This window comes from Bos indicus x Bos taurus, chromosome 20 (genome assembly GCF_003369695.1).
Source record: "Bos indicus x Bos taurus breed Angus x Brahman F1 hybrid chromosome 20, Bos_hybrid_MaternalHap_v2.0, whole genome shotgun sequence".
In the NCBI taxonomy this organism is placed as follows: domain Eukaryota; kingdom Metazoa; phylum Chordata; class Mammalia; order Artiodactyla; family Bovidae; genus Bos; species Bos indicus x Bos taurus.
Genome location: NC_040095.1, coordinates 23,758,143 through 23,771,220, shown reverse-complemented (window position 1 = coordinate 23,771,220; position 13,078 = coordinate 23,758,143). Strand labels below are relative to the sequence as shown.

The 13,078-nt window shown below is 47.5% G+C and overlaps 1 protein-coding gene across 1 annotated transcript; it reads right to left on the bottom strand.

Moving 5' to 3' along the window:
• Positions 1 to 5,136: 5,136 nt before the first annotated feature.
• Positions 5,137 to 11,878, bottom strand: MCIDAS (multiciliate differentiation and DNA synthesis associated cell cycle protein). Its single transcript, XM_027520512.1, has 7 exons — positions 11,624 to 11,878; positions 11,440 to 11,536; positions 11,176 to 11,267; positions 7,660 to 7,732; positions 6,888 to 7,081; positions 6,183 to 6,293; positions 5,137 to 5,930 (listed from the first exon to the last, which is right to left on the bottom strand). The coding sequence occupies exons 1-7, from the start codon at positions 11,738 to 11,740 to the stop codon at positions 5,490 to 5,492; spliced, it is 1,125 nt and encodes a 374-aa protein (XP_027376313.1). The 5' UTR covers positions 11,741 to 11,878; the 3' UTR covers positions 5,137 to 5,489.
• Between the last annotated feature and the right edge of the window lie 1,200 nt (positions 11,879 to 13,078).

Below are 13,078 nucleotides of genomic sequence, written 5' to 3'. Positions count from 1 at the left end.
ACACTGGCAAAGTGAGCAAGCAAAGAAATGTAACTTATTTCAATTATGTCATGTTAAGTGGCCAGTTGGAATTTTCACATATTGCTTTAAATTATAAACAGTGAAAATCAGTGTGAACTGCAAGGTATATTGATTTTCATTTGTTAAGCGAACATTGTGGCTTGCACATGAACTATTTTTATGCATTTGAATCTTTGTTATTGAAATTTAGTCTCTTGTTCTTTCAACTATTTTTATACAATTTTTCAAAGTTATTTTCCATTTACCATTATTACAAAAGATTGACTTTATTCTCAGTGTCGTATAATCCTTGAGGCTGTCTTACACCCGAAAGTTTGTAGCTCCCTTCCCCCCACCTCTTTATTCCCTCTCTCCTACTAGTTTGTCTCTGTATCTGTAAGTCTGCTTCTTTATTGTTGTATTCATTAGTTTGTTGTATTTTTTAGATTCCACATGTAAGTGATATCATACAATATTTGTCTTTCTCTGTCTGATCTGTTTCACTTAGCATAATGCCCTCCAAGTCCATCCATGCTGTTGCAGATGGCAAAACTTTATTCTTTTTAATGGCTGAATAGTGTTCCATTTGGAGAAGGCAATGGCACCACACTCCAGTACTCTTGCCTGGAAAATCCCATGGACCGAGCCTGGTAGGCTGCAGTCCATGAAGTCGCTAAGAGTCGGACACGACTGAGCGACTTCACTTTCACTTTTCACTTTCATGCATTGGAGAAGGAAATGGCAACCCACTCCAGTGTTCTTGCCTGGAGAATCCCAGGGATGGGGGAGCCTCGTGGGCTGCCATCTATGGGGTCGCACAGAGTCAGACATGACTGAATCGATTTAGCAGCAGCAGCAGCAGTGTTCCGTTAGGGGCTTCCCTAGTGGCTCAGATGGTAAAGAATATGCCTGTAATGCAGAAGACCTGGGTTCAATCCCTGGGTCGGGACGATCCCCTAGAGAAGGAAATGGCAACCCACTCCAGTATTCTTGCCTGGAGAATTCCATGGACAGAGGAGCCTGGCCGGCTACAGTCCATAGGGTTGCAAAGAGTCAGACACAACCGAGTATTCCATTGTATACACGCTCTCACATTTTCTCTATCCAACACTTACGTTGTTTCCATGTCTTGCCAATTGTAAATAATGCTGCTGTGAAAAATAGGGTGCATGAATCTTTTTCAGTTAGTGTTTTGGGGTTTTAAAAGCATATTCAAGAGTGGCTGGGTCATATGGTAGTTCTATTTGTAGTTTCTGAGAAACTTCCATACTGGTTTCCATAGTGTGTGAGTTAGTCACTCAGATGTGTCTGACTGTTTGTGACCCCATGGTCTGTAGCCCACCAGACTCTTCTGTCCATGGAATTCTCCAGGCAAGTATATCGGAGTGGGTTGCCATTTCCTTCTCCAGGGGTTTCCATAGTGATTGTACCAATTTACATTCCCACTAACAGAACACAAGGATTCTCTTTTCTCCACATCCTCCCAGATTTGTTATTTGTATTCTTTTTGATGATAGCCATTCTGACAGGTGTGAGGTAATATCTCATTATGGTTCTGATTTCCATTTCTCTGTTGATTAGTGATGTTAAACATCTTCTAATGTTCATATTGGTTGTCTACATTTCCTCTGGAAAACGCACAATATATTCAGTTCTTCTGCTCATTTTTTTCTTCCTAATTTCTTATTACCATAGAAGTAACATAACACATTCCTACCCATTTTTTAATCAGGTTACTTTTTTTTTTTGATGTTGAGTTATATGAGCTGTTTATATACGTTGGATATTAATTCCTTATTGGTCATATCATTACTCCAAATTTTAAATTCTTTAAGTATCATTGTACTATCTAGTTATCCTTTAGGTTATATATAGACACAAAAATATCATTAGTTAATATTATAAATTAATGACATTATAATCCTTCAACTGAAGTGTTACATATTATTCTTCTATGTGAACTTTGAGTTAATTAGGAGAATTAGGACTAGGTCCTGATCCCTCTGCGCACGTTTAAGGGTCAGTTGAATTGAGCTTCTTTAACACATTTCATAAATAATTTTATTCAGACTCTTCATGCTTATTTTCAACATCAAATCCTTCATTCAAGGTATTTAATTCATCACTGAAGCTACCTTCTGTGTTACTTAACATCATTTGTCAAAGTACATTATTGTCACTTCCAACTTTTTGAAATACAGCCCTTTTTTGAATGTAAGATAAGATTTTTATTATTAAAAACTTAATCCTAAATCACAAGAATTATTTTCATGCCATCAGGTCAGCTGGTTTTTGTTTGTTTTAATCTTTTTGAAAGTTATCTTTAAAAAATTTCTTTACAACAGTGGTCCTAGGTCCAAGCATCAACATCACCTTGCAACTTGTAAGAAATTGTCATTCTCAGACTTTACCCAGATTCACTAAATCAGAAACTCTGGGGAGGTCCCAGCAAACTGGGTTTTAATAAGCCCTGTAAGTGATTCTGTGGAAAAGGGAATGGAAACCTACTCCAGTGTTCTTGCCTTGGAAATCCCAAGGACAGAGGAGCCTGATGGGCTACAGTCCATAGGGTCGCAAAGAGTTGGACAGGACTTAAGCGACTTAGCATGCAGCAGCATAGCTGATTCTGATACATGCTACAGTTTAAGAACCACTACTTTACAACAACATCTAACTGTTGCAAATATGAAGTCATTTCCTTAAAAATAATTTAGCTAAAGTGTGTGTGCCTCTTTTTTCAAACTGATTGTGCTGCTATAGAAAGTGTTCGAGAAACACTCCAACCATGTTATCTAAAATAATGATTCTGGTTACATCCTATCCCTAAACTCTGCTTTATTTTCTGTATAACAAGGTCTTGGTTTTGTTCATGATTGACTCCCCAACATCTTGAATGGTGTCTGGTCCTATTTGAAATGAAATTATTGTGATAATTTCAGGCTAACATGTCTTCATGATCTAGGCTAGATCACACAGCTGAACATAAGCTCAAAGAATCATGGAGAAAATGGCTAAGATTTGGTTCAAAGCTGTTCTCACTGATGTTTTCTACTAAACCAGCAACAAGCAGTAACAAGAATTCATACCATGGAAGGAACATAAGGACATATATTAGTGGGCACAGCTCCCTTCACTGCTAATATAAGCACTCAGTCATTGGGTGGTTAACATCCCAAAGAAGTAAGGAAAACACCAGGTCAAGGAAGCTGTGGTGTGTGGGCTCATTCAGCTCAGGGAAGGGCCCCAAACCACCGACCACCTTACACGGAATTCTTGATAAGCCTTATAATTTTTTAAATTCGAGGCATAAGACAAGTAGAAAAATACATATAGTTTTTTAACTTTTCTGTCATTGAAGCTAATGCATTATGAAAATACTAATTGAGTGGAGAGGAAAAGAACTTTTAACAAGCTGACTGTTTCTCGAAACAAGTTAAAGCGTTTTGTTTTTGTTTTGTTTCCTCTGATGCTGAACTGCAGTGACTTCATATTTAAGCTGATACAAAGAATTCTGAACCATCCAGTATATTTTTTGAGTCCGTTTGTTAGACAAAGTATGAGGAAATGTGCTCTGTCACCTTTTTGTTTGTTTTCCAAATGGCCATTTCAGTGTAGATAACAGTACACAGGATAAACTGGAGAAGCAGGTTCTGCCACCCCGCCCAGCTCACCTGTTTGTTACCTGATCACTCCATTCAGAATAGCATTCAGGTGGCAGAACCAGCTATGTGGTGTAACAGGGTTGGAAACATGCCCAGGCTGAGCCCCCAAAGACAAGAAGTAGCCCTCATGATGAGGACTGTGGAGGTGGGGACAAATCACTGCTTGACATACTCCACTCACAAAATTTCACAACAGAATAGGAAAAGGAATGGCACTCAAAAGGGAATAAACAAAAGGCAAAGTGAAGGCATTGGTAACACCCCCATTTTTCTTAGAAGATGAAGCCAAGAAATATGAAACATGAATGTGTACCCTAGTTTTATCCATGGAATTCAAATAAATAGTTTTACCAAGATTTCCACACTTGATTTCTACCAAAAAAAATAAAAATGAACACGTTAAAATACATTCTTTTTCACGTGGGATATGCCATTTTCTTTAAATGTTTTTTACTAAGAAAGCTTGCTTTTTCTGTGGTTATTCTGTTTAGACAAGTAAAACTATATTATTCATATAAATATTTATCATAAATCTTACAAAATTATAAGAATAATCATTACAAACAAATGTGTTTAGCACCTGTTTTTGCTAAAACCCATTGACTCAGAATCTGCACTTACCTGTTCTATTGCTTGCCCTGAGACAAGTGATTAGAAATTCTTAATCCTAACCTCTCCTAATTTTTTATTCCTTCAGCTACAATGAAAAGTTTCAATAGTAGCGAAATTAAATGTTCTTCATGGATCAAGGGAAATGAGTGATGTATTGAAACTGTTCACCCAAAGACCTGGCTTCTGGACCTACAATCTTTGAAAAAAGTAGTGAGAACACTCAGAAGGTTCGCATGACGCCTGTGATTGTAGAAAATTACTTAATTTCTTCCAATCTCCTTTTGCTTCCTGTAGAAGTAGGGCATTATGTAATTAAGAACAGCTAAGATCACGACTGCAGCCATGAAATTAAAAGATGCTTAGTCCTTGGGACAAAAGTTATGACCAACCTAGATAGCATATTCAAAAGCAGAGACATTACTTTGCCAACAAAGGTTCCTCTAGTCAAGGCTATGGTTTGTATGGATGTGAGAGTTGGACTGAAGAAAGCTGAGCGCTGAAGAATTGATGCTTTTGAACTGTGGTGTTGGAGAGGACTCTTGAGAGTCCCTTGGACTGCAAGGAGATCCAACCAGTCCATTCTAAAGGAGATCAGGCCTGGGTGTTCCTTAGAAGGAATAGAAAACTAAAGCTGAAACTCCAGTACTTTGGCCACCTCATGCGAAGAGTTGACTCATTGGAAAAGACTCTGATGCTGGGAGGGATTGGGGGCAGGAGGAGAAGGGGACGACAGAGGATGAGATGGATGGATGGCATCACCGACGTGATGGACGTGAGTTTGAGTGAACTCCGGGAGTTGGTGATGGACAGGGAGGCCTGGCGTGTTGCGATTCATGGGGTAGCAAAGAGTCGGACACGACTGAGTGACTGAACTAAATTGAAGTGGTTTTTAGGTCCCCTTCCAGCTCTGAAAAGTACATAATTCAAAGCTGCTAAAAATAAATACTTTAAAATTGACTGATATATGCACACACACACATACACACGGTTTCGCTGTGAAAAGGGGAGGGACTATACAGTATTTTACAGAACTTTACAGTGCATCAGTATCAAAACGTTTTACGTTCTTGTTCCTGGAAAGAAAAAAAAAAAAGTTTCAGGGTGGTATCGATCCTGCAGAGGGAGTTCTGAGAAACCAGGTTTCAGCTACCCGCGTTTAGCTTCCAGGCGCTTCAATCTGCATAGAGGCAGTGTTTCGGAGGACCTCATACCAGCTCAACTGGGGATCCAGCGGAATTTGTAACCCCCGTTGGCGGTCCGGATGGTGAAGGCATTGCCCTGGGGGAAAGCAAGGGTGCGGATGGTGCTGTGGCTGCGGATGGGGGTGCTAAAGGAGCCGCCCTCCTCGAGCTCACTGTGGCTCAGGTTCAGCGTGCTCAGGCTGCAGTCTGTGCGCAGCCCCGGGAAGGCGCCGTGCAGGTTCCCGGGCCTGCGGTCCAGGCTCTGGGGCTCGGGCTGCAGCCGGAGCCTCTTGGGATCGCGGCTCTGCAGAGCTTCATCGCAGCGCTCGGAAATCTCCCTCAGAACGGCGTCCACTTCCGCGCAATCCTGTCCCGCAGCGCTGAACAACTCCTCCAGGCTCCTTTTGGCCGTCGCCTTGAGCAGGAAGGGCTCGGCTGCCGCCCCGGGATCCCGGGAATGGGTGATCATCAGCTTCTACAAGAGATGAGGAGGAGCGCCGCCCTGGGACCAGCCAGACTCGCCTCTGATTGGCTCTCGAAGGAGGCCTGGGCTAACTTCCAACAGCGCGACTCGGCAGACCCCTGCAAGTGACTCAGAGAGCTGCCAGCGGTCCTCTCCTTCCCTCGACCCTCTCCGAGTCCCAACACTGGGAGCAGGGTGGGGGTGAAGGGTACACAGGAGTATTTCCGACTTATGCAGTGTTCTACACGCCCGCGCCCCACTTACGTCCAGCACCGAGGCCAGGTGCCGGGTCCGACTGGCTAGTTCCTTCAGTTGCAAATTGCGCTCCTTCAGGGAGGCGATTTCCTCCTGTTTCTGGGTCAGCGTCGCGTGCAGCTGCAGGAGGGGACCCAAACATCGAGTTGTAGGCTCCCGTGCTCTCTCTCGTCTGTACACTCGGCAGGAACTGAACCCAGATCCTCACGTCTAATCAGAAACTTGGGGGCCCAAGAACGTTTACACTGGTGAGAATAATCAGTTTTTATTACAAAGCACTTAGAATGTTTCTCAGTAAATCGTCCGTATAGTGATGAGGAGTGCTGACTTGGGCAACAGGCAGATACAGATTCTGCCTCCGAAGTTCAATCTTCTTGTACCTCAGTTTCCTTATCTGCAAAGTGAGGCTGGTAAGAGTATCTAGCTCAATGTCTGTGGGTATTAAATGAGGAAAAGTAAATGGGTAAGCGCAATACTAGGCATATGGCCCTCAATAAATATTGGTGGCCCTAATAAAAATCCGGTGGGTAGGATTTCTCCCACTTAGGGACGTTGTAAACTGAGCCAGTGGAGGAATAGCAGCTACTTGGACTGATCCACTGGTTCTAACGTGCCAACGGGGCACATTTCTGCACCTGCAGCCTCCACTTCGTCCCCGAGCACCATGCCCTGCCCCTAACCCAGGATTCCTAAACGCCAGCCCAGTGTCCCTACTTGATTATTCTCGATGAGCGCGTCCCCCAATGCCCTCTGGTTCTGGTCGGCCACCTCCTTCCAGTACTGCTCTGGCGGGGGCACTTCAGGTGGGCTCAGCGGCGGGGAGAGACAGGGACCAAATGGCAGGACGTCGCTAGGAGAGAACGGGAGATCTCCACCCGCCAGGGAAGGCGACATCAAAGAGGATGAGTCTGATGAAGAGGAAGAGAGGGAGCTGGGTTTGCAGCCTCAGACTCGCGCCTGGCTAACTACAGGGGCAAAATGTCACTATGGGTGTAGGGTTTATATAGAGATTTTTCTTTATTGATAAATCAACCCTCACTCTGCAATCCCCACGATTCCCAGGCCCTTCTTGATATCCTGTACACTTTCAGCAGGTGCTCAATAAATGCCTGTTGAGACGCTCTACACTGAACCTCCACAGTGGCCGGGGCAAACTTGTCTGAAGTCACCCAAATCCACTACTCCGCACACTCCTGTCACCCAGGCTCTTCCTAGCCACGTCACAGCTTAAGGCTGGGCTCTCTTCCAGAAGTTGCACTGGCAAGTGGAGAAAAGGCTATCTATAGCGATCCAGCGATTCATCTTCACCATAAGGAAAAGGGAGGGGATCCCCTAAATATGGAAGAGCCTGACACTTTGATGAGTTGCTGGCGAGTTGTTAATAGGTACACAGTTTACCACCTTCAGGGCCACGAAATTCGAACTTGTAGGATTTGAGGGGTGGAAGACACCCCCGCTTTAATTTTACTGCAGAAACTGCACTTGCCTGCAATGAGATTATCCACAGTGTCTCTGAAATCCTGCAGATCGAAGTCCGCTGCCGTTTGCAGGGAATGGCTCTGAAATAAACCAGAGGTGAAAACTAGTTAATGTTAAGCCTGGGGGGTCTAGAACACTTCCTAGACGGTCAGCTAACCTCTGGGACTCGGTGGCAGGTCTAAGCCCAAACGCATTCACAGTGGAAACTTATACCTGAAAATCAAAGTCCCGCCTGAGGCGCGGAATCCAGGAGGCTTGCACTGCCATGGTGGGGAGAGGGACACTCCAAGTGGGGACCCTGCTGCGAGGGTCCTGCCAGGCGCGGAAACTGTGTTCAGCTCACCTCCGCCGCCTAGTGAGGCCGCAGACCTCCAGCTCAGACTTACCTCTCACAGACCAAGGGGCCACAGCTCTAAGAGCTGGGAGCACGGTGTGCAAACACTCTGTCCTTGCTCCCAAGATCTGCCAGCGTGCAGGGGCATCCAAAACAGTAACTCCAGGCCAGATAACCCGAGAAGGCTCAATCACAGCTAAACCACCCGTCCCCACCAAGAAAAGGAAAAGGTCGGCTAAGACATGATGGGCTAAGGATGCTATGTGGAAAGTGCCTCTGTTCAGCATGCAGCCGGCGTGGTCCCTATTGCTGTTTTGCTTCTCAAAAAGTTGGAGTTGACTTTTCCCCGTCCAGCGTGATGCACCTCTAACATTGTGGACTGGACGCTCTCCTGGGTTCCTGCAATGTGCCTGGGTGAGTGAAACCAAAGGGTACGGTAAATGCTGGCTGCCAGGAAATTTCTTATTCCCTTAATTCGCGGACAGAGCTGACAAAACTCTTATACGCTGATTTTCTCTGTTAATTCTCACAGCAGTTCAGGAAGCTAGCAGAGATCAAGAAGTGATTCCTCCCCTGATGGAGAAGCTGAACTCAGAGAAATCGAGTTGCCCAAGCACCCAACTTTGAAATAGTGAAACTGGAGCTTCTGCTCCAGAATGCTGGTGCCTATTTCAAATCCTCTTTCCTCTACCCCTCGTTGCCTCTAGCTTCTATTTCTTTTTCTTTTTTTTTTTTTAGGAAAGCCTGGCTTCCAATGAAGAGCTCGGGGAAGGGGAAAGAGGTCCCTCAAGGGGCATGATCTGAGATGCGTCCAATACGCCCACCAGAAATATCTGTTCTAATGATCTTTGTTCTATCATCTTTTTTTTTTTTTTTTTTAATTCCTCTGGGTTAATCTTACTCGTCTCCCAAAAGCCCATCTTAACCATTCAGATACTTCTGAGAAGAGGAGCTTAATCTGAAGTTGAAGTGTGAAAGTGAAAGTCACTCAGTTGTGTCCCGCTCTTTGCAATTCCATGGACTACACAGTCCATGGAATTCTCCAGGCCAGAATAAGTCAGAGCTTAATCTGACTCTAACTTCAAAGAATGTACAAGTTATCCATTTCCTTCAGGGAAGAGAAGTCTAGCACCAATTGAAATCTGAGATTGTAAAGGGAAGGCAGCTTAGCAAGGAAGGACTGAGGGCCCCAGACAGATCCTGAAGCACAGATTCTTCCCTGGTTGAAAGAGTCAGAAATGAGGCATTTTCCAAGGGCTAAAATGTCTCCCTCTTAGTAGAGAAAAGCTCTTACCACAAGAAGACTGGAGGCCACCTAAGGGAATGGTGCCCAGGAAATGCTTTCTCCTGTGCTATCCCAGGTCTTGGCCCATTCTGGACCCCAAACACTTCTAGAGCACTTCCTCTCTGTGTCCACTTTCCCCAACAGGAAGGAGAAATATAACCAGAGTGTGTACTGGCCAGAGGGTTCCCCTGGAGAGTCTTCCTCTGGGGATGTATCTCCTTCTGCACCAGCTCTGCCTTCCCCAGGACAACTGCTGGATCTCTTGGGCCATCTGGAAAGAGCTCTGCCCTTAAAACTCTCTGAAACTCAAAGGAGACATGGGCTGACTTTGGTTCGGTTCGTGGGCTCTGGTTTGTGGGCTTAATCTTTGGTGCATGCTGTGCCAAATCGCTTTAGTCGTGCCTGACTCTGTGTGACACTATGGACTGTAGCTTGCCAGATTCCTCTGTCTATGGAATTCTCCAGGCAAGAATACTGGAGTGGGTTGCCATTTCCTCCTCCAGGGGATCTTCCTGACCCAGAGGTTGAACCTGAGTCTCTTATGTCTCCTGCATTGGCAGGCGGGTTCTTTGCCACTAGTGCCACAATCTTAGGTAGTTCAATGATATTTCTGTGGTTACTCTGTTACTATCTTCCCAATTAGATAAAAACCTGGCACTTCTCCAACACAAACAGCAGGGGGAAAAAAAAACTAAAACAGAACATGATGTCAAATTTAAGTTCTGTATATATAAGCCAAAATTCAGCAAAAGCCTGCTTTTTCTCTTGCAAAATAAACATGTTGGAGTAAGGGAGTTATGTAACCCTCCGGGTCAGTTGAATGATGCTCCTGTATTGTCTTTTTTTTTTTTTTAATCTGAGCATCCAGACTCTAAGAGAACAAGAGAATAAATAGCTTCTGCAGGGCAACGCCCACTTTTCCTGCCTTACTAGTCTCTACTCTCAGTGGCCACCTACCCCAAGTCTCCCTGGGCTCTGCCCAATTCTAAGAGGCACTTAGACCCTGGGACACTTTGTTCCACCATCCCAATCACAGTTCTAGGAGGTGGTCATATCCTCTGGAGAGTTCTATACTCTCATGTCCCCAGCACCTGCTGCCAGGAACCTGGAACTGGCTCTTCTTGTAGGTGCCATCTAGCTAGGACCTCCTGTCCTTCTGGGCACTTCATATCCCATCAGTGAGCCAGGCTTCTGGTCTCAGCCCTGGTGAGTGGTAGGAATGAGATGGAAGTGAGAGGATAGGTTTTCTTGGGGGAAATGCCTCTTTCCCTCATGGGAGTGACAGTAGCCTTTGCAGAGGGTGAAAAGGACTTTTATAAAGTGCCCATCTGCTGAAGGGCCATCTCTGTAGAGAACAACGTTTTCAGTCAGATTTCTTCAAATCCTTTGTTACTCTTCTGGCTTCCTCCAAATGTAAATTCTCTTCGTTTTTTCCGGTCTTGATGGAGAAGTTATTCTCCAATCTCCACACTCCTTAGACATCCAGGGAATGAAAATAGTTAATGAATGACCCGGAAAGGCATGTTGGAAGGACAGAGAGCACGCGCTGATCTGGTGCCCAGAGCGCAACTGTGCTCCCACCCACCCACCTGATCTCTCGGTGTGCAACCTCCGAGTTGCTCTACCGCAGCTCCAAGAAATAGATGGGGAGGAGAACGGGAGACCCGTCTGGCAGGGGAGCCCTCCCTGTGCAGAGTTGGTCAAAACAGCTCTGAGAATGGAGCCACCGTTAACATACTAGGAGGGAGGAGGGAGTTCCTATTCTCGCGGTTCGGATTCCTGCAGGACATCTCTCCCTGCTAACCAGGTGTTCCTGTGCTCTCCTCCCCAAACGGCTCTTTAAGGAAACTCGGGAAATAGAACATTGGGCTGAGAGGCAGGGGGCATTCCACCAGGGGAAGTACCTGTGAGGCGGCTGAGTCACCACCAGGCGGCGGGTCGGACCCAAGAAACGAGGAGCAGTCAGCGAGGTCCTGCAGGTCTATGGTGGTGAGCGCTGCGCGGCGAGAACCCGAGACACGCGCCGGGCGGACCCTGAGCCTCCCGCAAGGGCTAGCCGCGGGCATCGCCGCCAGACATTCCGAAACCCCAGGTTCTTTTCAGCCTCGCGCGCCCCACCCACCCGACTTGGGGAACTCGAGGGGTCGAGCAGGGACCACCGTGCTCACCTGGCAGTGCAGGGGTCTCGGCGTCTGGGGGATCCTCGTACACCGATACCCGGTTGCAGCCGCTGCTACCGGGAAAGAACTTCCGCGGAGGAGCGAACTAGCCGGGCACAGAAACGGTGAGCGCGGGTCAGCCCTGGGGCCGGGAGCGTGCAGACCCCGCCCGGCCCCGGCCCGTTGGCCCCACCTTCCTCTCCGGCTTCCCGGGCTTGCTGATGGGCCGGCCTCGCGGATCCAGCATCCTGTTGGGGCAAATGCTGTCGAAGGCCCGGCGACCCGCCGCGGTCGCCCCGCACTCCTGCATCCTGCCTCCGGGTCCGCTTCAGGCCCGGAGCCCCGCGCCGACTTCTCGGAGGCGGCGGCCCGGGCCGGGATGGCGACTCTACACCCAGCGCTCGGGAGGCTCTGAGGCCGGCCAGAAGTCGGGGAGGCGCGTGGTCGGGGTGGGGCAAAGGAATTACAGTGGAGGTGAGGAGGGAGGGCTCGGTGGAGAGGGGGGGACGCCGCGCGGGAGGGGCGGCTCGCGCCGGAGCGCCAGAGGTGGCGCCTTCAGCCCCGGACAATCTGCACTTTGGCGGAGGCGTTAAACCCAACCTGGCAACGCGGCTTCCCCCGGGAACTGGAGCGCGGGGCCGAGGCCCGCGAGCGCCCTTTAGGCTGGCATTGGCGCCGCAGCCTCCCGGCCGCGCCAGACAAGAGAGAAGGGGAGGACATCCCCTACTGGTCCCTAACTCTGGGTACAGCCTTCCCGCCTACGGACGGCGGGAATGGGAAAGTCAACGATTCTGATTTCATTTTCTTCCTCCCCCAGCCACAAGGCACGAAACAAACTTGGAGCGTCCATCGCCAAAGCCAGAGCCCAGCATTTGCCCCGCCATGTATGTAGGATTTGGTGGGGATGTAGAATTCCAGCGGGGACTCCCCAGAATAACCCCAGATTACGGAAGGGCTGGAGGAGAGCCGTCTTGGTGCTGACTTTACTTTGTCTGAAGCCTAGAGCCCTTCTCCAGACCCGTACCCCGCACTTTCTCAGGCAGCAGCACCTGAACATAGACTTTACAACAGAGGGTCGCATGTCTCTACAGCCCCAAATCCCCTAAAACCCAGGTCTCTCCCACGGAAGCCCCAGCCACCTCTCCAAGCACTTGGCCACTTTTCGTACACCCTGCTTCGACTGCTCTGCGGGAGTCTTGGCTCCTCTTTCCCAAGCTGGAAGCCTCTCCCAGGAAGGGGCATCTTCAGCTGCTTGGGTGAGAGGTCTCTCTCAGGACCACTCTTAGATCCATCTAACTTGAACAATCATCTGAAGTTGAAATCTTTGTGACCCTCCATTGGGCGCCTTGTTGATGTCTTATACCTCACAGGAGTAATGCAAGATCCTCTTTTAAAGGGCATGATCCTCTTCTATTTGCACCTGTTATCTGGATTCCTACACAAGATTGCCCTAACAGAGATGGAAAGCAACCTAATGATATAATTAGAAGAGACTTAGAGACTGACCCACCTATAGATGCAGGAACCCAGTGAGGTCAGCCAGATAGAGGTGGTGTGGTATTGCTGATGGCGAGGAAAAAGCTCTGGCTTTAGGGTCGGAACCCAGGCTCCGCCAGATCCATGAACCCTAGTTCTTTTGAAAAACCAT